At 50.3% G+C, this 24,426-nt stretch overlaps 1 protein-coding gene across 1 annotated transcript in view; it reads left to right on the top strand.

The window, feature by feature from the left end:
* ESAM (endothelial cell adhesion molecule) overlaps positions 1 to 11,819 on the top strand; it is an 89,642-nt gene extending 77,823 nt beyond the window's left edge. The window contains exons 5-7 of the mRNA XM_073321112.2: positions 5,400 to 5,522; positions 6,628 to 6,766; positions 9,210 to 11,819. Coding sequence (XP_073177213.2) covers positions 5,400 to 5,522; positions 6,628 to 6,766; positions 9,210 to 9,669 — 722 coding nt within the window. The 3' untranslated portion in view covers positions 9,670 to 11,819. The remainder of the gene's footprint in view (positions 1 to 5,399; positions 5,523 to 6,627; positions 6,767 to 9,209) is intronic.
* Positions 11,820 to 24,426: the final 12,607 nt, after the last annotated feature.

Below are 24,426 nucleotides of genomic sequence, written 5' to 3' on the forward strand. Positions count from 1 at the left end.
ACAAATTATTTTAATATGCTCATGGAAACGTACAGGTACGTACGGGTGTGACTCCTGAGTCAGCCTGGGAGGAGAATACAACGTGCACTCAATAGCTCGTTACACCGAAGGATCTCCAAGCATTTCCATAGCCGTTAAGCTAATACCTCTGTGAAGTGGGGCAGGGATTCTCCCCTTTTCATAGGGAAGTTGCTGAACCTCCGAGAGGTGAAAGGACACCCCAGGGTCTCACAGTAGATGGCAAAGCTGTGAATGGACCCCAGGAGTCCTGACTCCCAGCCAGGTTCTTGAAGAATCACTGCCCTACATGGTGGTTGTAGGTGTGTCAGTCCCAGGATATTACAGAGACCAGGTGGGTGAGGTCATAGCTTTTCTTGGACCAAGTGTGTCTCTCACCAACAGAAGTTGGTCCAGTAAAAAAATGACCCCACCCACCTTGTGTCTCTACTTAGTTTTTAGCACAGTAACAATTCTGGCAGATAACATAATTCGTCACAACCCCACGCAAGCGTCAGTGCGGGCTCATTGTCTCTGGCTGTCCCCCCACCATCAGCCTTGCACTAACCGCTTGGCCAAAGTGACACTAATTATGCTTCTCTTGTTACCATGGAAGAGAGGGTTGGGAGCGCTTTGGCTGACCTCCGGGATGAGTGTCATTCCAGTTGACAACAGAACTTCTGACATTTCACAGCCGTCTTGAAATACACTCGTTCCTTCATTGCTGCTTCACATGGAGCCCTGGCTCCCTAAAACCTGCTCTGTTTGTTTTTACTAGTGTCCCGCTTTACAGCCACGGCACGTTAGCTGTTTCTTGGCTTTCCTTTTCCTTTACTACCTCCTGACTTGTAGCATCTCAGCCCTCCAGGCAATAACCCTGTAGATGGGGCCTGTCCTAGGACACTTCCCTGAGCTTCAGTATTCACTGCCACTACATCTCTTGTGCCTGCCCCCGGCTGGGCTCTACGCCATGCTAAGAGGGTGGGTTGCTTGTCGGGATCTTCCCCTCCTCACATGTCTGCAAACAGCAGTGGAGGCTCAGTGGGCCGTACAGACGACACAGACTGCTTTGCAGGGGCGTTACAAGTGCCAATTCTTAGCACAAGCCATCAGGCTACCAGGTTGGTGCAGAGGGAACGAACATCTGGAGCCAAATGCATCGCTAGCATAACTCCCCTGGAGTCGGTGGGATTGTGCCTGGGATGAACTGGGCTCCTGACTCCAAGGCCCGGCTGCGGAATGTTTCCTCTATTCCTAGCCTCTCGGGAAAAACAGCTGAACGGCTCGGATGGCTCCCAGAGACTCGTGGGTGATTAGGTACAGCCCTGGGTAACTCATCCAGCAGGTCGTCAGCCAGAAAACGTATCCTGCTTCCCATCAGGGTCTGCACCCCGTCACCACAGCATCACTAGCCTTATTCATTACTACCGCAGTCCTCGGGGCCTCCGTTAGGATCAGAGCCTGTGGCGCTAGGTGCTGTACGAACAGAGGAGACACGGGCACAGCTTTTTAACTGGCGAAGTGTGACGAGGGGAGGGGATATTGCCAGGGGGGTGGGGAAGGCGTGAAATTTTCAAGTCACTCCGGGTCCATCTGCCCTGCGCAGGGGCTTGTGATCGTCACGTGGGTTGGCACAGCCGTGCCAGCTGTAATCTAGCACCAATAACCACGGGTAGTGCTGGTTCGATGGCACAGGCTTCAGCGTGGGCAATCTGCCCCCATATAAACCCCCTCTGTGGATCTGCTCGGGTCGCTAGCCTGGTGCAGGGTCCACGCCGCTCTGGTTACTTGCACTCGCTAGATTCACGCGGACACAGGTGTGCCGACCACGTGACAGTCGCACCTGAATTTGCGTTGTAGCCGCACCCTTCGGGCCCTGTGTCCCGTAGCCCCTACAGTCGGCAGAGCCAGCACAGGTGTGAGGCGGGGACGCGGGTGTAGTCTCTCGCTGCCAGCATCGCCTGTGGTGATTGTGCAGCTGGTTTTATGTGGGTCCTTTCTTGTCCCCCCTCCCACTCAGACCCCTTCCTCTTCTCCTCTTTGAAATACATCAGTTCCTATGGAAACAGTGTCGCTGGCGTCAGCGTAGCTTAATAACGTGCTGAGTGCAGTGTAAAGCGAGGGGGTGTCCCACGGCGCGGCCTTTGTGCCTCGGGCTAGTCACCACAAGCCGGGCCTTTGCTGCTCCCTGAGGCTTCGACGTGGGGGAGTGCGGCACGGTCTGCCTTTGTGGGCCCCAGGACGGTTGGCGCTGCTCAGACTCCCCTAGGTTTCTGACTGCACAACTCCGCACGGCACTGAGATTAGCCAGAGAGATCTTAGGAGCCTGTCTTCACTGCAGTCAGCGTAGATGGACCCAGTCTAGCTTTGATCCAGGGTGACTGCGGCAGCATGGGCTAGCCGCTCGAGTACATACCCAGGTCTCGGGGGGGCTTGGAGAGCCCACATGGCCACCTGTGCTTTATGCTTCCCTAGCTAGCGAGATCAAAGCTAGCTCCGGTGCGTCTCCGTCCTTTAATTGCGGTGTGGACGTGGCGAGACCTGGACACCTGGAGGCTGCTGGTGGGGCTCCGATCTCGTGGCCCTGGCTAGAGTCTGAGTTTAACCGTGGTGCCAAACCCATCTGGCTACCGCAGTGTGCGGCTTAAGGCACACGCAGAAATCTAAATAAACCCTGCAGCTGCCAGATGTGTACAATAAACTTAATACAAAGCAAACCTAAGGAGGCCAACAGAAATGTATTAGTGTGCCTTTCCATTAATCGAGTAATTCACCCCCTGAGAAATCACTATGCCACGGAGTATTACTCCCCACCCCAGACTGATACCTCCTTTCTGCCCCTCCCGTCTTCCCCCGAAAAGCCTGGCAGAATAAATAGGCTTGATTGCAAGTGCTAAAGGCCAACAGGCTTGGGCTGTGTCAGACAGAGGAAGCAAACTGTAGAGCGAAGGGCCCTGGTTCGGTCTCCCTTGGTGCTGGCAGGGAGGGTCTTGCCTTGGCAGCTGGCTCTGGTTACTGACTGGGGATGTTGCCTCTCCCGATCGTGCTCTGTACTGGAGCAGATGGGAAGCTGAGGAGTGCCCTGGGTGCAGCCACATGCTGGAAGGTTTGTTCTGTGTGAATGGCTGTCCGCCAGGCTGGCACTTGCTGCTGTGGCCTGTTTCCAGCAGCAGACGATCGCTGCCATCTTGCAGCTCCTTTCCAAAGCTCTGGGGAGGGCCAGCCCCCCGAGCCTGTGGTCCCCAGTGCAGGGTTCCGAGGCTGCCCCGAGGCTTACACCGATACGTAGTGTGTCAGACGGGCTCTGTCGGAAACGCGGGTGCCGCTTTGGGTGCCGCCGTAGGGACGGAAAGGCGACACGGGCTCTGCAAGCGCTGTCTCCTCTTAGGCCAAGCTGGCAATGGGCAGGATTCGTGGAAAACATCCCACCCACCGACCCCCGCCCCGCAGCGTCTGCATGGTTTAGAGAACATCTCTCTTAAAAGAAACCCAGCAGTGTGGGACGCTGGACGCTTTCACTGGTCTGCTAGCAGGGCTGCAAGCTCCTGCACCTGTGGATAAAGTGGCTAAACATCCCTTCTGCACCAGGAAGGGCGCTCTGCCCTTTCGAAGGGGGATTAAATTTCTGACATTTCCTGCCACAAGCTCCGTCCCCACGAGCCTCAGTTCACATAGAAGCACCTACACCTCTCGCTGTGGTACAGGTGGCCTCTTTCTCATGCCCTGAGCTCCGGGTCAGGGAATACTGCAGTCATCAGAGATGCAACAGCCCTGGGATGAACCTTCAAACAGCACCTCGTTGCCAAAGCACTCCTTCGCAATGCAGCAGCGTGGTCCTCTCTGCTCTGTTAGGAGCTGGGCTCTCGAAGCAGGGGCAGAGGTATTTAGCTTTAACTATTGTGCCCTGCCCTAATAAACGGGGGTTGTTTTGGTCCGTGAACCAGAGTGCTGGGCAAATGGGGCGTTTATTTGATTGCGCTGTTCAATAATGACGCTTTATGAAAATGGCTAAGCGCCGATATAGTACATTTACACACACCGCTTCAGTGTGAAGCAGCGAAGGATGCCCCATACCTGTCACAGACCCACAAAAGCAAAGCACTGTAATGTTAAGCCACTGAACAGTCCATCCCCTTTCCTCCTTCACCCACACGCATGCCCCGCCACCGCCACAGCTACTGCACACCACATCACTAGATCAGGGCTGGATCGTCGGGCTCAACGGGGAGTGATCAATGGCTCCATGTCTAGTTGGCAGCCGGTATCAAGTGGAGTGCCCCAAGGGTCGGTCCTGGGGCCGGTTTTGTTCAATATCTTCATAAATGATCTGGAGGATGGAGTGGATTGCACCCTCTGCAAGTTTGCAGATGACACTAAACTGGGAGGAGAGGTAGATACGCTGGAGGGTAGGGCTAGGATACAGAGGGACCTAGACAAATTGGAGGATTGGGCCAAAAGAAATCTGATGAGGTTCAACAAGGACAAGTGCAGAGTCCTGCACTTAGGACGGAAGAACCCAATGCACCGCTACAGACTAGGGACCGAATGGCTAGGCAGCAGTTCTGCAGAAAAGGACCTAGGGGTGACAGTGGACGAGAAGCTGGATTGAGTCAGCAGTGTGCCCTTGTTGCCAAGAAGGCCAATGGCATTTTGGAGTGTATAAGTAGGGGCACTGCCAGCAGATCGAGGGACGTGATCGTTCCCCTCTATTCGACATTGGTGAGGCCTCATCTGCAGTACTGTGTCCGGTTTTGGGCCCCACACTACAAGAAAGATGTGGAAAAATTGGAAAGCGTCCAGCGGAGGGCAACAAAAATGATTAGGGGGCTGGGGCACATGACTTATGAGGAGAGGCTGAGGGAACTGGGATTGTTTACTCTGCAGAAAAGAAGAGTGAGGGGGATTTGATAGCTGCTTTCTACTACCTGAAGGGGGGTTCCAAAGAGGATGGATCTAGACTGTTCTCAGTGGTAGCAGATGACAGAACAAGGAGTAATGGTCTCAAGTTGCTGTGGGGGAGGTTTAGGTTGGATATAAGGAAAAACTTTTTCACTAGGAGGGTGGTGAAGCACTGGAATGCGTTACCTAGGGAGGTGGTGGAATCTCCTTCCTTAGAGGTTTTTAAGGTCAGGCTAAGGCCCTGGCTGGGATGATTTAGTTGAGGATTGGTCCTGCTTTGAGCAGGGGTTGGACTAGATGACCTCCTGAGGTCCCTTCCAACCCTGATATTCTATGATTCTATGATCACAACCTTAACTCTGCCCCCTTAGAGATGCCGGCCTCCCAGCTGATAGCTTTAATACATCTGCGCCCCTTGCACGCCATTGGCAGGTGGGATGAAATGTCATTGAGCAGTGATTTAGACTCTCTGGATCTCTTGTTCTTTCTTCTGAATTTTGCAGACCTCACAAGAGGGACCCTGATGCTAACCAATCTCTCCAAGGAGATGTCTGGGATGTACGTCTGTACGGCAGCAAATGTGGCCGGCAGCTCCAAGTGCAACGTCACCCTGGAGGTGAATTCACGTGAGTATGCTCCCTGAGCACAGGCTCTGCACTCCTGGAGCCTCGGTGCGGAGGAGACGTGGCCATTAGACCTGCCATTAATGCTTGAAGTGATCTAGATCCTTGGAAGGGAGAGTTAGCTCCAGGAGGGGAGGAGCCTGGGAATGGCTGAGGGATGCCAGCCTGCTCAAAAGGGATGTGATGTACTTGTGAGCTGGGAGATGTTGCTGCAGACCTGGAGTGTGTGAACCATGCACAAGATTGGGGAATTATTAATAAGGCTAAGATCTTTTTAACGGTTATTTTTAGTAAAAATCACAAACAGGTCATGGGTAATAAAAATTCATGGAGGCCATGACTTGTCCTTTACTTTACTACAAATAACCGGGGGCAGGGCTCGATAGGGGGGAGGAATGGAGTCCCATGGAGCGGGGGACTGACAGACTGAGCCCGGCATAGCCTTGACTTCAGTGGCTGCAGCGGTGGGCAGAGCTGGCCCAGCTGCGGGACAGGGGTGCACGGCCGCGGTGGCGGGGAGGCAATGGCCCTTGGAAGCCACACGCTGCATTCCCTGGTGAAAGCCGCAGGGCTGGGGCGCATGGTCCTGGCTGCAGTCCCGCCAAGCCTGGGACACTGCAGGGCTGGGGCGCACAGCCCGGCTGCAGCCACTGGCGGAAGCCGCGGGGCTGGGGCTGCAGGGTCCTGGTTCCAGCCAGCCCCAGTTGCAGGGCAGGGGCGCACAGTCCCGCCGCCTCCTCCTGAAGCGTAGAAGTCACAGAGGTCCAGTAAAGTCACGGAATCCGTGACCAAATCGTAACTTTAATGAACACTGGCTGAGTGTTTCCACTAGCACACCCTGCTCAGATGGCAGCAAAGGCCAGTAGGATCCTGGAGGACATCAAAGAAGGGGACTTCTATGCTGTGGGACGGCCCCACTCCTGAAGCAATGGGCTGTTCCCACCACTTCCCCTTGCCCCATTTCGAGACAAGTGGGAGAAGCCCAGCTTTGCTGTGCAGCAGCCGGCCAGGCTGGCCCCTCTCATGCTGGCTTGGGTGCTGCATTGCTCTGGCCCTGGCATTCCTCTCTCTACGCTCACGCTCTCTCTCTCTCTCTGGTTCTCTGTAGCGGTCAGTGCAGCCGTGATTGCTGGAGCCGTGGTGGGGTCTCTCATTGGAGTCGGCTTAATTATCTTGTTTGTTCTCCAAATGTTCGTCTATCGAAAGAAAAAGAAAGACCCGCAGGAGGAAATGGCCAACGAGATCAAGTGAGAATCCCCGCATTGCTTGGCAAAGCCCATGTGAAACGTCCCAAACACAGTCCCTCCGTGGCCCCTTGACAGCGGGTCACAGAGCTGCATACGCAGACCCGCCTGCTGGAAGGGAAGATGAGTGTTAACTGCCGGAAAGGCATCACGGGCACAAAACCACCATTTGCTTTGAGGCTGGGGATGCTATTATAGAGTTGCCAACTCTCAGGAGCCCTGTGCTATTTGGTGTTTGTAATAAAGTCCCAGCTCCCAGAGTCATGCAGTTATTGTGAGACTCTCAGCTTTCATGTAAAAAACGTTTCTAGCCCTCTGGAGTGAGGAGAAAAGCTTGAAAACAGACACCTAAAGGTTAAACAGACGACATTTTTTTTTAAAACCCAGATTTATTTATTTTTGAATCCTGTGTCCAATTCTGGTGTCCACAGGTCAAGAAAGATATTGATACATTGGAGAGGGCTCAGAGAAGAGCCAAAAGAATGATTAAAGGATGCCTTATAGTGATAGACTCCAGGAGCTCAATCTATTTAGCCTAACAAAGATGATTAAGGGGTGACTTGATTACAGTCTATAAGTACCTACAAAGGGAACGAATATTTAATAACGGGCTCTTCTGTCTAGCAAAGAAGCTAGACAAATTTCAGATTGGAAATGAAATGTAAATTTTTAACCATGAGGGTAATTAACCATTGGAACAATTTACTAAGGTTCGTGGTGGAGTCTCCATCACTGACAATGTTTAAATCAAGATGGGATGTTTCTCTATGAACTCTGCTCTAGGAAATTATCTGGCTGGTGCTATCCAGGAGGTCAGACTAGATGATCACAAAGGTCCCTTCTGGCCTTGGAATCTATGAATACCGCTAGTAGCACTGCCTGTAGTTAAGGTTACCTGACACTTTCCATTATAAGACCCTGTTTTCAGTTGCATGTAACTATGGGAAACTTAAATCATGTGGGCTGAAATTTTCCCAGGACAGGTGTTTGCCTCAGACTGAATTGTGTTCCAACCAAAATAATTCAGCCATTTCTGAGAATGAGATTTGGGAAAAATACATTGTTTTGGCCATGTTAAAAAAAATTCATACAACCTTTCAGTTGAAAAGCTCCCGTGCCTCCATGCTTTAGCGCAGGGGTCTGAAATTTGGCTTAGGGGTCACTCTGGTGTCAAGGATGTGCCTTTTGCTATTCCTATGAACATTTACCCAAATTTGGCCAACTGAGGAGCCTTTGAAAAATCTCAATTCACACAATGCTTAGTAAAGTTCTTAGTTTACCAGCTAATGTCACTGAAGATTCCATCTGCACTGAGCATTGATGCTTGAAGTGACCTAGATCCTTGGAAGGGAGACTTAGCCCCAGGAGGGGAGGAGCCTGCAGGGGGGGAGCCATCCCCTCACAGTTCCCACGTGTGAGCACATTTCACATACACCGTCCTATGTGCACAGTGTGACTCGCATGTTCCATCCTGGGGCTGCGGGGGCTGAGCAAGGTTTTCTTTGCAATTGCTCCTTCTTGCTGCCAGGGCCTGCAGCAGTCTGGGCACAGGAGCAGAGAGCAGACTGCCTGTCTCCCTGTGCAGTCAGTCCCATCCTCCCTCACTGGCACCCAGGCACCAAGAAGGAAAGGGAGGAACCAGCTTGATTGGAATGCTGGGAGGAGGCAGGGGCAGGATATGGGGAGAGGAAGGTTGGAGGAGCCATGAGGAAAAGAGGGGCAAGAGCCCAGAGTGCGGAGGAAGCAGAGGGATTCAGGAGACAATGTGGGGCAACAGTGGGACAGGGGGAAAGACAGGGTGGGGGTAGCTGGGTCTATAACCACTAGGGAATACTCCCTCCAGAGCTTGGAATTGAACCCACGAGTCCTGAGTCTCTACGTTCCTCTGCTGCCAGAAAATAGCTGGGAAACCTGCTGGCAAAGTCTCTTTCATCACACTCTGGTGCTTGCTCTATGGAGGATAACAGCCAACTACTGCTACCGATTGCTCTGTGAGCCGGGGTGGTAGAGGTCTGTGCCATGGATCTCAAGGTTAACTTTTAGGTTGCACGGGCAGCTTTCAGTCGAACATTTCCCAACTTTGAGTGCTTTGACTTTGCAATTTTAATGTCCCTTTGATGTTTTTAATGTAATTTGTTATCAGAACCAAATATTCAGAGTCCAAACCCCCAGCAGTCCAGTCTACAGGCAGCCTGTGCTCAGGATCACTGGACCCAATGCTTGCCAGTCATTTGTCATCTGCTTATACGTCCCCCCTTGGTGGAATGGCCCAATTGGAGCATTTTCTGGGAGGCATGTTGGTACTTTAAGTCTCAGGTCGAGTTTCCAGTAATGCTCGGCTCCTTCCATGGCTAGGAGTGAGGCCAGCAGGGAGTGTGACAACACAGAGACCCTGCCCGCCGTCACTGGCTCCCGGCACTGACTCCGTCTCTGCTTTCCTTTTCAGGGAAGATGCTGTTGCTCCAAAGACCCCTTCTTGGGCTAAAAGTTCCGGTTCTGACATTGTCTCCAAAAATGGTACCTTGTCGTCCGTGCACACGACCCGGGACCACAAACTGTACCCGTCCAAGCCCGCTTCAGACACAGCCTCCATCACCACCGCCGCCGGCAGCACAGTGGGCTACAAACCTCCCTGTAGCCACCCGAGGAGCAGAACCCTAACGCCCACTCCCAGCTTGTCCAGCCAGAACCTGCCCCTCTATTTCCCACCAGGAATGAATGGCAGCCATTACCCCAGCACTGTGCCAAGCAATAGGAACACTCTGCACAGGACGAATGGGGCACAGCCGCAGGCCCCCCGGCAGGAGCCCACTGTCCCTCAAGGGCTGACCACCTCTACCCTGACCAGAATGGGTGCGGTGCCCGTCATGGTACCTGCCCAGAGCCAAGCAGGGTCCCTGGTGTAAGCGTCCAGCAGCTTGGGTGCCCTCTGTTTGCTGGAGTGGCTGGGGAAATGGCTATTAATCCCAAGCAAAGCAGACTGGAAACATAGCGACCAAGCCACCTCCAAGCTCCTGGGCATCAGGGCTGAGCATGTGAGGGGGAGCCGTGCGCACGGCATCACGCGCAGACTGCGGGAGCTTCCCAGGGACAGGCTTCCTCAGATACGCACCCTGCCAGCTCCCGGGGTTATCCTTCCAAACGCCTTCCGGCCCCGGCCCACTCCCCTGAGAGCTAGGAGCCAGCCCGGGTCCCCTCCGTGTGGGGAGGCTGCTGGCCAGCAGACTGTTTGTTGAAGGAATGCCGCTGCTTTTGGTGTTGCTAGTTCCTGCCGTGGACTTCAGCCCCTGCCGCTTCTTGTAGGACAGGGGTTTTCAACCTTTTTTCAGCTGCCGACCCCGAACAAATTTTGGATGGAGGCGCGGGCCCCTTTGGAAATTCAAACGGTGTTCTGCGGATATAGATGTTGGAACAATTTGTACAGTGCGGGGGGCTGAGAGCCACTGAACCAAAGTGTAGCCCTGTAAATGGTGGAAACCACTTCAAGCCAGGGGGTGCGGCATCCCCCCTCACCCCCGTAGCTCCAGCACCTATGTCCACAGACTCCTCCCATAGAAGTCTTAGACTGCAAAAGGCCCTGGGCTTGCGTGGTAACAACAGCACGTCCGGGGTTTGACCTGTAGGTGTGGGTATTCACATACTTTTGGTTGGGCAGAAAAACAGAATGCCTTGTCTGGGGTCCGGAACCTTGTTTTCATCGTCACCTTTCGCGATAGTCTGTGGGCCCCCAGCGGGCCGCGGACCGCAGGTTGAAAACCACTGTTGTAGGAAAAGCCCTGCTGAGATCAGACGGTCTGAACCCATCCCAGGGATTTCAGCGTCAGGTAGAACTGGAACCTGTAGACATAGAGCTGCCCTTCCCTCGGGCTGGCACAGGGCAGGGCAAGGCTGAGCTGACCCCAGTATAGGCTGGGTTATTTCCAGCCTGAGGGAGCCGTAACCACAGGGCTTGAAAGATCCACTTGCTAGCTGGGGGGAGATGGGACTGCGTGGCCAATGGTGTCTGTGGGATTTAAGCTGCTTCTTCTGCCCTTGTGGCTGGACAGGGACCTCCCGCGTGCGACCCCACATGGTGCCACTTTGGTAGTGCTTGGAGGGAGTTTACCCGTGGCTGGCGAATGGCATCCATGAGGGGCACAGAGAGTGGCGATCGGCCTGCGCCTTGCTTGGAGCAGCAGCCATGGGGCTGAACCGAGTTGCTGGGGGAGAGGTGACCTAGTGGAGAGTCCCCTTGAGCTATGGGGTCGGGGGGGAGAGAGAGCCCCTTCCCTGTCACCAGCCGGTGGAGGTGCAGGGCCTTGAGGGAGGGCTGTGTGGACTCAAGGGCTTTGCCCTCCAGTCTTGCTGTGAAGACCTGCCCTCATTCTGGGTCTCCCCGGGCTTGTAGCTGCAGCCTGGTGGCTGGTAGGTGTCGGGCTCTGCTTGCCCGGACTGACACCATAGACTTGTTCTGCCTAGGCCAAGGGATCCCGCCCCATCCCATCGCCTGCTCTCTGAGTCCTCCAGAGCTGCCTGTTCCTGGTGTTGGGAGGCAGGCCGGAGTCTCCCCTGGGGTCTGTTCTCCTCCGCTGGGACTCTCAGTGGAGCTGCACTTTGTAAAGATCCCCCAGGCTCCTGAACCCGAGGCCCGGCCCTGCCCTGGGTAACGGGGCCTCTGCGGCTTCCCTTCAGGAGATGGTTGTGAGCATGTGCTATTAACCTGCGTGTAACACTCTAGAATAACCTTATAGCCTAATATCCTAACGACTGATTTCTAAGGACGCCTTCAGCATTTGAAATCATACTGTGCAATTATTATTTTGATTTATTCAATGGACTTCTTAAATCTTGTGTATTTGCTTTATTTTTTGATAACATAATTTATTCCTGTAGATACTAACCACTCTTCCAGCCTGGACCCTCTAATCCATCTCATGCTGGCTGTTTCTAGATGTCCATCAGACCCTTCTGTTGGGTGCGATGGGGAGGCACTGAACGATTATTTTTCTGTACAATTTCAAAATGTAATATTTTTCATAAGTGATCATTAAAAGTGTTCCTGGTTTTGTATTTAAAATAGGGCCGAGCTAGCTGTGATTCTGGGAGGCGGGGCAAGCGGTAAACAGGAAGCGCTCAGGATCTTTGCCACCTCCTCTCGCTGGCTCTCTTTGTAGGCAAACAAAGCTGTATGCAAACTTTGCACTGGTAGCTGCCAGCATCGCCCATGTGAACAACACTGCTCCCCCCGCCAGGTCAGACGCCCAAGGCACATGAACTGCAGTCTATCCTGCTTCATCCCCAAACCAGTGTTGTCTGAACCAAAGAAAGAAAAGTTCAGAGATAAGGGGCTGGCAGGAAAGGAGGAACAGCTTGAACCAAATTATGGACGCCACAGAACCTGGAGAATCGAAGCCGGGGATGGTCAACCTGAGCCTGAGAAGGAGCCAGGCCAGGCCCGGAAGCACCCAGGGATCCCACTCAGGATCATTCAGCTGCTTGCGGGCCGGGCCAGCCCCTTGGAGGTCACCCCCGCTCCTCCGCACGCCGCTGAGTAGGAGCCGAGCTCTGTCTGGAAAGCTGCATGTTACCGCCCAGCCGAGCATGTATTATTTAGTAACTCTGTTCCCAACCCTCCGTTTCCTGGCTTATCTGGGCAGCGCTGTTTGCGCTGGTGGGGTTTGGGTGGAAGCGGCAGGCACGGTTTTTGGAGCACTGTTAATTATTAACCAGCCCAGCACAGTTCTTTCCTGGCTGTAGGAACCAGCTTTCCCTTTTCAGAACGACCCCAGTCTTCCAATGGCCATTCTCCCTTGGGCCCTCGATGCTGTATGGGAAGAAGGGGTCCCGTCCTTCGAGCCAGGGCCTTCCTCTGGGACTCCTGCTTCCCCCTTCCCTCCACACGCGCACTGCCCCTTCCCCAGAAACCCCCTGTCAGTGCCGAGGGGTCCCTGGGCTGTGCCACGGGGCAGTCGGGGAGCTGAAGGCGTTGCTGAGGCGGGCCCACAAGAGCGTGGTCAGTGTGGCACAGCGTGCGATTAGCGGTGGCCGCCTCTTGCGTGAGTCAGAGCTTCACACCACTTGTTTGCTTTAGCTGAGGTCTAAGATAAAGAGCTGTCATGCTCACTGGACCATTTCAGCTCTGAGCAGAAAGGCGACATGGCCAGGACCCGGCTCCCCAGCCCTTCACTCTGCTGCTTGGCTTTGACCTTCTCCGCACTCTTTGGTGAGGAATCAATGGCTTGTGGCCATTGGCTTTTCATGGGCGTGGGTGCTGCCCCAGGGTGCATTTAGCTCAGGCAGGGACTCCTCTTGCAGGGATCTCAGTTGGGGCTGTTCGTGGGGCTGGGTTTCAGCTCTGTTTGTTCCCGCTTGCCCAGAGCAGGCAGTAGAGTAGGGCTGCTGAGCCTGGCTGGTGTCTCTGGAAGCCTCGGCACTGGGGCAGAATGCGGAAATCCTCAGCACAGTCCCGCAGCTTCCTCCTCCTGTCTTAACGGGAAGGCTTGCAGGGCTGGCAACCCTAGTGCTTCCCTGGGACACCTGCCTTGTGCCCTAGTTACGCTGACTATAGCAACCCACAGCTAACCCTGTATGTCCCGCCATATCCAGCCAGAGCAGGGACTTCTTCACATTCGGTCACATGCTGGGAAACGCTCTGTAGCTCACTCTACATCCTCGTTTCAGGAACTTGTCATGTACAGTTACAGATTGTGCATCTTCCACCCTGGGAATCCAACAGCCCAGATCAGCCGGGGCCTAGCTGGCCTGAGCTAGGACCTTCCAAGCCCTCATAGTCCTGGAGTCTTTTACAATCCCCACGTTGGAGGTGCCTGGAGTTGGCTGCCTTCCAGCTGCCAAGCCCTTATGGGCCAGCAACACCCAAGTCACCCAAACCGCAGAGCAAGCAGGGCGGCGCAGACTTGGGAAAGCAGGAAGGGTCCTACCAGGCCTGTGGCTGTGGGGTGAGAGCAGGAAGGCACCAGCGAGATGTGGGGAGGATTGTGCCAGGGAAGCAGGAGTGCGTGCGGGTGTGCCCGGATGGGGAGAGTGATTTGGTGAGGAGTGGGGTAGTGTGTGTGTGCAGGTGGGGGAGGGTGAGACTGCAGCAGTGAGTGTGGGGGGGTGATTTGGGGGAAAGAAGAGATATTTGCAACACACCTCATTGCACCTTGTCTTCAATTAGATTGCGAGCTTTTGGGGCAGGGACTGAGCAGGAGCTGTGTGTGAAGTGCGGGCACTGGGAAATCAGGCTCAGATTGAAAGAGATGATGGGGGAAGGAAGCGAAGCCCAGGAGCGTGGGAAGCAGCTGGCTCATGTACCCCAATATGTGCAGCATCTGTGACGTTCTGTACCTCATGGGAACAGTCTACACCCCCATGTTCATCCTTATAAAATGATTGTCTGATATCCAATGCAAAGTTTGTCATGTTGGGTGTCCTTGGAAGGCTCACGATGCACTGAGCGTTGTTGTTACATGAAATTATAACCTATAACATTACTGTATCTAGTTATGAGGCTGAAAATGTATCCTCGTGGCTTAAAATAAGCCCAGGCAAAAGCTCTCCAAGAGCAGAGAGGCAGTTCACACCTCATCAGGGCATGTATGGGACAAACCCAGGCCAGCCTCACAGGAACAAATGTCGCTGGCGTAGGCAACAACAAAAGGATCTGTTCGAGTGAGGCACCCCCCTTCCTTTGGTCAGTTTGGGACTAACTCACCTAACTCTGAAGAGGGTGGGGTAAAGCCAAGAGGGAAGAAAGAACATGATAAAAGGGAGAGATGTTTGCCATGCTCTTCCTCTCTCTTCCACCTCCATCTACAGACACCACCACCCAGCGACTGAAGCACTGATCAAAGGGGAGAGCCTAGCTGAAGGGCAACCAGCCAGCGTGTGTTGAGAAGCATCTAAGTTTGTAAGGGCGCTGAAACTGTTAAGATCAGCATAGAATGCGTTTTGCTTTGTTTCATTTGACCAAATCTGACTTCTTGTGCTTAGATTTTAAGTGATTATAAGTCCATCTTTGTAGTTAATAAAACTGTTTTGTTTATTCTACCTGAAGCAGTGCATTTGGTTTGAAGTATGTCAGAGTCTCCCCTTGGGATAACAAGCCTGGTACATATCAATTTCTTTGTTAAATTGATGAACTCATGTAAGCTGGCAGCATCCAGCAGGCATAACTGGACACTGCAAGATGGAGGTTCCTAGGGTTGTGTCTGGGACCGGAGATATTGGCTAGTGTCATTCGCTTGCAAGTAGCTGGGAGCAGCTTACATGCCAGAGGCTGCGCGTGACCAGCCCAGGAGTGGGGGTTCTCCCAGAAGAGCAGGGTAAGGCTGGCTCCCAGAGTCAAGGATTGGAGTGACCTAGCAGATCACCATTCCAGATAACACCAGAGGGGAACGTCACAGCATCCCAGGGCTTAAAGTTATTGATGAGTTGGTCCAAGCATGTTCCCTCATCACTCCCTTTCTGCCCTGCTGGACATCCATTCTCCATCCCCCTTTGACTTTCAGTCCATGCGCCACCGTCATTCCATGGTGCTGGACCTGGCTCACAGGCGCTGCAGATGTGCCTCACCTTCCTTTCCTTTTTGCAGAAATACTGGTAAATGTGGTGGTGAAGCTCTTGATACATGTTTGCAATCGACGAGTATTTGCTACATGACACAGACCTAGCATGGGATGTATGGGAGCCTCCGTATGCCAAAAATCAACAATGTGATGAGTTGAAAAGTCCAAAAGCTAGTTAATATAAAACATGATCAAAACAGCAGCACTGGGATTGCGCCCCCAGACCAGACTCCCAGCCCATCTAGTCCAGTATGCTGTCTCTAGCAGTGTCCAGAGCCAGCGGCCTCAGAGGATGGAACAAGATTCTTGTCATGCATCTGAGCACCTCCTCCATGTCAGCTGTCTCCTTCTGGAGATGGGGTGACCAAAACTAGGTGCAGTGGGCAGGGGTACTGCTGAAAATGGCAGCATGATCTCAGTATTGTTTTACAGCACTCTTCAAGCTTTTCTGACCACATGTGAATGGAGGTTCTCATTGTGCTCACCACAGTGAGTCACAAGTGTTAAGGGCAGACGACGGCATCATTAGATCATTTAGCCTGGCCTCCTGCATGGCACAGGCCATTATCTGTCACCCATTTACCCCTGTATGGAGACCAAGAACTGGTGTTTGGCTAAAGCATCTTCCAGAAGGCGCCAATCTGGATGAGAAGACAGCAAGAGACCGAGAATCCTCCCCTTCCCTGGGGGATGTTTGTAGCAATGGTAAATCACCTGCACTGTTAAAAGTTTGGATCTTAATTTGAATTTGTCGGGCTTCAGCGTTTAGCCATTGTCTCTTGTTCTGCCTTTCTCTGCTGCATTAAAGAGCCATTTAGTACCTGCTGTTTTCTCTGTACACTGTAACAATTACACTGTAATGGTTTTAAAACTGATGTTTTATTAAACTTAATATAAAAACCAAACTCCAAAACCAGGCAGCCTGCACAAGTCAGCTCAATTTCCCCGGGACACCACAACCTCTCTGGGACCAGCCCTCGCTTCTCGACTGCTCTTTCTCTCTTCAGTAGGGCTCCAGACCTTAGAGAGACAGGGCACAGGTCAATTCAAACCATTATTCCACTGTGAGTGATACATTTCCCCCTCATAAATATAATGTCGGCCTGACGTGTCAGCTAACAAAATAGGTACAGATCTAGTGCTATAACGTTTGATTTCCTCCTTAGTCGGTGGCCAGTAAAACCCATCTCTTGTGAGACTTATTACCGCTCTGCTCCTGAGTGTCCCATCTCTCCAGGCAGTTCTCCCTATATCTGCCTTTTGTATTTTTCAGGTAATACCAGTTGATTTTGTAACTCGGTTTCGGATAAAGTATCAAAATGCAACCAATATCACTCACACCTCAAAGCAAAGACCTTGCCACATCCTCCTGCGTTCTCTTGTTCTCTCTGGACTTACAATGGAGAATTTTAGCAATCACTGGGTCGTCTTTCTGAGCTGCCAAAATGTCTTCTCATGGAATAGACTGGAGGGTGGATTTAATGCCCATGGAGAAGTCTCCTACAGCCAAAGAATTGGCAGTAATAGCTGCTAACCAAGCTACCTTGCCATCTCTTTGTACATCCAAGGGCTGTAATGAGCATTAATGACATTAGTTGTTTCTTCTGTGCAGCCCATCATATTGTTTTCCTGGGGGCGTTCTGGATAGAGCATTTGCCTCTACGTTAGATTTCCCTGAATGGTATTTGATTTTGAAGTTAGTCAGCTTATTCTGCAACCCACTGGTGTGCTCTGGCATTCAGTCAGGCAGAAGTGAAGACATAGGTTAATGGGTTATTATCGCTGTAAACTGTGAAGGATTGGTAATGAGACTAGGTGCTGGTGCTTCAGATGAATTGCAGCAGTGGTGTTTGACTATCTCCTCAATAACAATGTTACCAGTGATCAGTTCTCCAGTTTTCGTGGACTGACCAGCACAGCAATAGTCAAGATGTCGTCATCTTTGCTTAATTGGAACTGGACTTGTAAGGGATTTCAGTTCCATAGCAAGCTCTAAGATCAAGCTCATCTTTTATTTCTAGTAACTCTTCAAGCTTCCTAAAATGGGTCACTGGGAGATTATCTTCCATCCAATACATAAGAACGGCCATACTGGGTCAGACCAATGGTCCATCTAGCCTAGTACCCTGTCTTCTGACAGTGGCCAATGTCAGGTGCGTCAGAGGGAATGAACAGAACTGGGCAATTATCGAGTGATCCATGCCAGGTTGTCCACTCCCAGCTTCTGGCAGTCAGAGGCTAGGGATTGCATTCCTGACCATCTTGGCTAATAACCATTGATGGATCTATCCTCCATGAACTTAGCTAATTCTTTTTTGAAGCCACTTTTGGCCTTTACAAGATCCCCATGCAATGATCCACTGGTTGACTGTGTGTTGGGTGAAGAAGTACTTCCTTTCATTTGTTGTAAACTTGCTGCCTATTAATTCGATCAGGTTACCCCTGGTTCTTGTATTATGTGACGTGGTGAACACCACTTCCCTATTCACTTTCTCCACACCAGTCATGATTTGATAGACCTCTACCATATTCCCCCTTAGTTGTCTTTTTTCCAAACTGAACAGTCCCAGTCTTCTTAATCTTTCCTCAGATGTAAATTGTTCCGTACCCTTAATTAATTTTGTTGCCCTTTTTCTTTACCTTTTCCAATCCTAATATATCTTTATGAGATGGGATGACCAGAACTGCAAGCAGTACTCAAGGTGTGGGCATACCAAGAATTTACATAGTAGCGTTAAGATATTTACTGTCTTATTATCTGTCCCTTTACTAGTGGTTCCTAGCATTCTGTTAGGTTTTTTTTTGACTGCCACTGTACATTGAGCCAATGTTTTCAGAGAATGATCCACAATGACTCCAAGATCTCTTTCTTGAGTGGTAATAGCTAATTTAGACCCCATCATTTTATATGTATAGTTGTGAATGTCTTCCAATGTACTTTTCTTTGCATTTATCCACATAGAATTTCATCTGCCATTTTGTTGCTCAGTCAATCAATTTTGTAAGATCCATTTTTAACGCCTCACAGTCAGCTTTGAACTTAACTATCTTGAATAATTTTGTATCCTCTGCAAACTTTGCCACCTCACTTTTTCTAGATCATTTATGAATTATGTTGAATAGCACTGGTCCCTGGGGACCCTTCAATTTATCTCTCTCAACTGAAAACATTTATTCCTACCGTTTGTTTCCTAACCAATTACTGATCCATGAGAGGACCTTCCCTCTTATCCCATGACAGCTTACTTTGCTTAAGAGCATTTGATGAGGGACCTTGTCAAAGGCTTTCTGAAAATCCAAATACACTATATCCACTGGATCACCCTTGTCTACATTTGTTGATCCCCTCACAGAATTCAAATAGATGGGTGAGGCAGGATTTCCCTTTACAAAAGCCATGTTGACTCTTCACCAACAATCATGTCCATCTATGTGTCTGATAATTGTCTTTACTATAATTTCAACCAATTTGCCTGGTCCTGAAGTTAGGTTTACTGGCCAGTAATTGCCAGGATCACCTATGGAGCCTTTTTTAAAAATTGGCATCACATTTAGCTGTCTTCCAGTCATCTGGTACAGCAGCTGATTTAAGGACTAGATTACATACCACAGTTAGTAGTTCTGTAATTTCATGTTTGAGTTCCTTCAGAACTCTTGGGTGAATACCATCTGGTGCTGGTGACTTATTATAGTGTAATTTATCAATTTGTTCCAAAACTTCCTCTATTGATAACTCAATCTGGGATAGCTCCTTTGATTGATAGAGGTCTATAAAATCATGAGTGGTGTGGAGAAAGTGAATAAGGAAAAGTTATTTACTTGTTCCCATAATATAATAACTAGGGGCCACCAAATGAAATTAATGGGCAGCAGGTTTAAAACAAATAAAAGGAAGTTCTTCTTCACTCAGCGCACAGTCAACCTGTGGAACTCCTTGCCTGAGGAGGTTGTGAAGGCTAGGTCTATAACAGGGTTTAAAAGAGAACTGGATAAATTCATGGAGATTAAGTCCATTAATGGCTATTAGCCAGGATGGGTAAGGAATGGCGTCCCTAGCCTCTGTTTGTCAGAGGGTGGAGATGGATGGTAGGAGAGAGATCACTTGATCATTACCTGTTAGGTTCACTCCCTCTGGGGCACCTGGCATTGGCCACTGTCGGTGACAGGATACTGGGCTGGATGGACCTTTGTTCTGACCCAGTATGGCCATTCTTATGTTCTTATATTGTGTTCTTATTTGTCTCCTAACAAGAATGGCTCAGATATGGAAATCTCCCTCACATCCTGTTCAGTGAAGACCGATGCAAAGAATTCATTTAGCTTCTCCACAGCGGCCTTTTCTTCCTTAAGTGCTCCTTATTAGCACCTCGATTGTCCAGTGGCCTCACTTCCCACTTCTGATGTACTTAAAACATTTTTTTGCTGTTAGTTTTTGTGCCTTTTGCTAAGTTGCTCTTCACATTCCTTTTTGGCCTCCTGCCTAATGATACTTTAACACTTGGCTGCCACAGTTTATGCTCCTTTCTATTTTCCTCTATTCGACTTCCAGTCTTCCGCATGATCACAGGGGTTTGGGTTGTAATTTCCTTCATTCTTTCCTGATGTGTTTCAAGCTCCTTTCATTTTGCAGTATGCTATTTCTGAACTGTTTCTACTTTAGGAACTTCAATCTGCTCTCTTCTTGCTGCAGCAATTAGTTGTAAAATCAGATCTCTTAATGCCAGTCATGCAGACAATCCCTGATCTTCCAACTCCCCCTGCTCTTCACTGTATTGGTGGCTTGTTGTATGTTTGGTTAAAACCAAATGGCTTTTTGATGCATTTTTACTGTGACCTGTCCCAGAAATGCCCAGAGAGTCACAAACTTCTCTTAAATGCTCATCTTTTCCTCCTCCCTTCCTAAGAATGTACTTTAATTCTCTCCCAGCCAGTCATAGTGCTGGCAAACAATTAAATCTTCCCCCTCTTACTTCCAGAGAAAACTTTCTTTATGCAAAATCACTTTTCTGTTGGCATTATCTTCTGGCAGCTTTTCTTGGAACAGCCCGCAATGGCTCTAGATAGCTGCCTCTCTGGTCAGCTCACTGCAGTTCAGTCTTCCCGCCTGTGCTCACCAAGTGTCACACTCCCATCCAGGGATCATGGGTTTAAAACTGAGCTTTTCTTAAAGTTGAAATATCTAGTGCAGCCAGCACAAGCCTCACACCAGCTCAGTCTGCAGCCAGCATAAGCCTCATACCAGCTCAGTCTCTTTGGGACACAACAACAATAATCCTGATGGCACGACTGTGTTCTCCAAACTAAAGGGGCAGGGCACAGGTAACTGAACCCTGACATTCCCTTGTGAGTGCTACATAATCAAGTCGCCTCTCAATCTTTTCGATAAGCTAAACGGATTCAGCTCTTTTAAAGTCTCCCACTCTAAGGCATTTGCTCCAGCCCTTGAGCCATTTTAGTTCACACCAGGAGCTCATGCTGGCTTGCTTGTCCACTATGACCCCTACATCCTCTTCTGAGTCCCTGCTTTCCAGGAGACGGATTCCCATTCTTTAGGTGTGGCCTGCATTCCCTCTTTCTAGATGTAGAACTTTGAGTTGGCTGTATTCAAATGCAATTTGTTTGAATGCACCCAGGTGACACATGGGTCTTTTTCCTGAGAGCTTACAGTTATTTTCAGCCAGTAGGAGTACTCCCACTACTTTACATTTGCCAACATTGAATTGCACGAGCCGCCATGCTGCCCATTCACCTGCTGTGACACTGTATGGAATATGTGGGACACTTCATGATGATGTTGATACCAACATTATGAAATTGCAAGGAATCAGACCTGATATGCCGTGCGAGGTACCTGTGACAATGTTATAATTTGCCAAGTAGGATAATCTTGTTTATATGTTTGTGTCACCTTTGTATTGTGATTTAGAGATATGTAGGGTTTATCTGTATTTCCAAACTTGTGCTGTGTTTCTGGGTGACACCCCCAGACAGATTGGCATCTGCACCGCCTAGCCTGTTCGATGGCCCATCAACGGTCATCAGTGGTACAATGAGCCCAAGGTGTATCCGCTGGCTCCTTTCCATAAGAGTCAGCAAGACATGTAGGGGCTTGCCTGTGGGCAGAGAACTCCACGGCTGTTCCATGCTCATGTGCTGGGAAGCTTGTGTTTGGGACACAGGAAGTACAAGCCAGATGGCAAAAGGAATATAAAGGGCAGCTGCATCTTCTCTATTTTGTCTTCATTCCTGCTTCTTACCTCTGGAGTGACTTTTCTACAAACTGAAGCTCTGAACAAAGGACTGAATGACCCATCCAAGCTGCGGATGTTGTCCAGAGGGACTTTCAAGCCAGCAACCAACCAATACTGCTAAAAACCTCATATATGGACTTTGAAGTCTCCGTATGTATCTGATTGCTTTACCATTTAATAACTCTCTTCTTGTTCTTTCTGTTTTCTTTATAATAAACTTTAGTACTAGACATTAAAGGATTGGCTGGCAACATGGTATTTTGGGTAAGATCCAAACTAATATTGGCCTGGCAAGGTGGTTGGCTCTTTGGGGTTCAGAAGAACATGTTGTATAGTGAACAAAGCTTTTAAATAACTTCTCATTGAACTGAACCTAGGTGCAGATTGGGAGCCAGAGAACTGGAATGCAATAAAGGGGGCTGTGTGATTTTTTTTTTTTCAGCTTCCTGAAAACCAGTGTGGTGATCAGGAGCACAGTTTGTGAATGGTCGGTAAATCTAACTTCAGGTTAACTACTAGTTTTGGGAGAATCTTCTCTCCCTTTTACAGCCTGCCCTGACCTTGGCATTTTCAGTGAGGGCTGTCCCAGGCACCCAGTTCACACCTGCCATGGTGCAGTCTCTCTAGAATTCCTCCCACACTCCACAGAGATTCCTAAACTCACTTCACATCTTTCACAATTTGCTAAATAATGTTCTTGATAGTCAAGTTTCTTGGGCATGACACACAAGTGTGGATCATTAGGGCTGGTCGGGGGTCTGGGTTCCCTACTTGTCATAAATATAAAGGGAAGGGTAACAATCCTTATGTATGCAGTAACATACAATCTCTCCTGGCCAGAGGTACAGAATCCCCTTACCTGTAAGGGGTTAATCAGTTCAATTAACCTAGTTGGCACCTGACCAGAAGGACCAATGGGAAAAGAAGATATTTTCAAATCTAGGGATGGGGGGAGGTTTTGTTTGTGCTCTCTTTGTTTGTTTGTTCCCTCTTGGACAGAGAGAGGGTCCAGGCAGGAAAAACATCTCCTACAAACATACCTGAAATGAGCATCTAAAATTACAAAAATTGTAAGTAAGGCAAGGAAATGTGTTAGATTATCTTTTGTTTTAGCTTGTGAATTTTCCCTATGCTAAGAGGTCACTTAATTCCTGTTTTGTAACTTGGAAGCAGAGTCAGAGGGGAATCCTCTGTGTTTTAAATCTTTTTATCTACCCCGTAAAGTTACCTTTCATCCTGATTTTGCAGATGTGATTCTTTTACTTTTTTTTTTAAATAAAATTCTTCTTTTAAAAACCTGATTGATTTTCAGTGTCCTAAAAACTAGGAGTTTGGTCTGTGCTCACATTGCAACCAATTGGTTAGTATGTTATTCTCAAGCCTCCCCAGGAAAGGGGGTGAAGGGGCTTGGGGGGATATTTTGGGGGGATAGGGCTCCAAGTGGCCCCTCCCTGAATGTTTGTTTAAATCACTTTGGTGGTGGCAGCGATACCATCCAAGGACAAGGAAAGGAATTTGCGCCTTGGGGAATATTTTAATTTAAACTGGTGGAATATAAAATGAGGCAGTCTTTCATGCGGGTCCCCACATCTGTACCCCAGAGTTCAGATTGGGGAGGGAACCCTGACACCACTCCTGCTTTGTAAATATCCTCTTGGCTACTAAAAGCTGTTTTGTGGGCTCATGTTGGGCATTGTCTCTGAGATGGCTGGAGATTTGGGGAAATGGTCTCCAACCCCACAAGGAGCACAGGGTGGAGACTGACCGTCATTTCACCCCTGGAAGTCACCTCCACCCCTGTTTGTGCAGAGTCCCTCCCTAGTGACTCTTGTGATAGACACCGAAGGCCACATCTCTCCACAATCCTTTCCAGCCTCTCTTCCCTTAGGGCCTGATCCAAAGCCCACAGAAATCAGCATGACTCTTTCAATTGACTGTAACAGAAGTTAGATCAGGTCCTTAGCAGGCATCTGGAAGGAGAAACTGCAGGATGAGAAACAGACTGACAGACACACAGGAGCTGAGAGCACCCTGTCACTCCATGAGCTCCCTTTGGTCTGGGGTATCTTTCCTGTCCACCCACCACACCCATCCCCTGCTAAGGGTCCATTTAACACTTGCCTGAAAGTTCAACAAAGTGGAAAATGAAAGGAAGGAAAAACCAGTGTCTGGGCAGTAAAAGATGAACCTGACATGTTGTTACTGATCCCTCGTTTCTGTTCGGAGTCACGGTGTGTATTGGTACAAACGTAGTGCCCAAAGTCCTCAGCCAGGACTGGGGCTCCTTGTGCTGGGCGCTGTACAAACACAGGAAGAGATGATCCCTGCCCCACACGCTCTCCCAAGGTCGATGTGGGGGACGTGGTCGTCCAAGGCTGCCGTGCTTGGAGGAGCAAAGCCAGCGGTCAGTGTTATGACAGTGTGACAGCGCAGAAGGGGGTGGGGGGTGCTGTATCCTGGAGGGCTTTGGGGGTTAGGATGAGAGGCTTGTGTCTGGGGTGGTGGTGGAAGAGGGGCAGGCAATGGAGGGGCTTGCAGAGGAGGGCAGGGTGAGACAGGCGAGCAAGGAAGCCGATCGTAGCCCCATAGGGTTGCCAACTGTCTCATCGCACAAACCCAAACACCCTGGCCTCCCCGCCCCACCCTTTCTCCCAGGCCGCGCCCCCACTCACTCCATTCCCCCTCCCTCTGTCACTTGCTCTCCACCACCCTCACTCACTTTCATCAGGCTAGGGTTTCGATGCAGGAGGGGGTGTGAGCTCTGGGCTGGGGGAGTGGGACCAAGGGGTTTGGAGTGTGGGAGGGGGCTCAGGGCTGGGGCAGGGGGTTGGGATGCAGGAGGGGGTGTGAGCTCTGGGCTGGG

This window comes from Lepidochelys kempii, chromosome 22, assembly GCF_965140285.1.
Source record: "Lepidochelys kempii isolate rLepKem1 chromosome 22, rLepKem1.hap1, whole genome shotgun sequence".
NCBI lineage: Eukaryota > Metazoa > Chordata > Testudines > Cheloniidae > Lepidochelys > Lepidochelys kempii.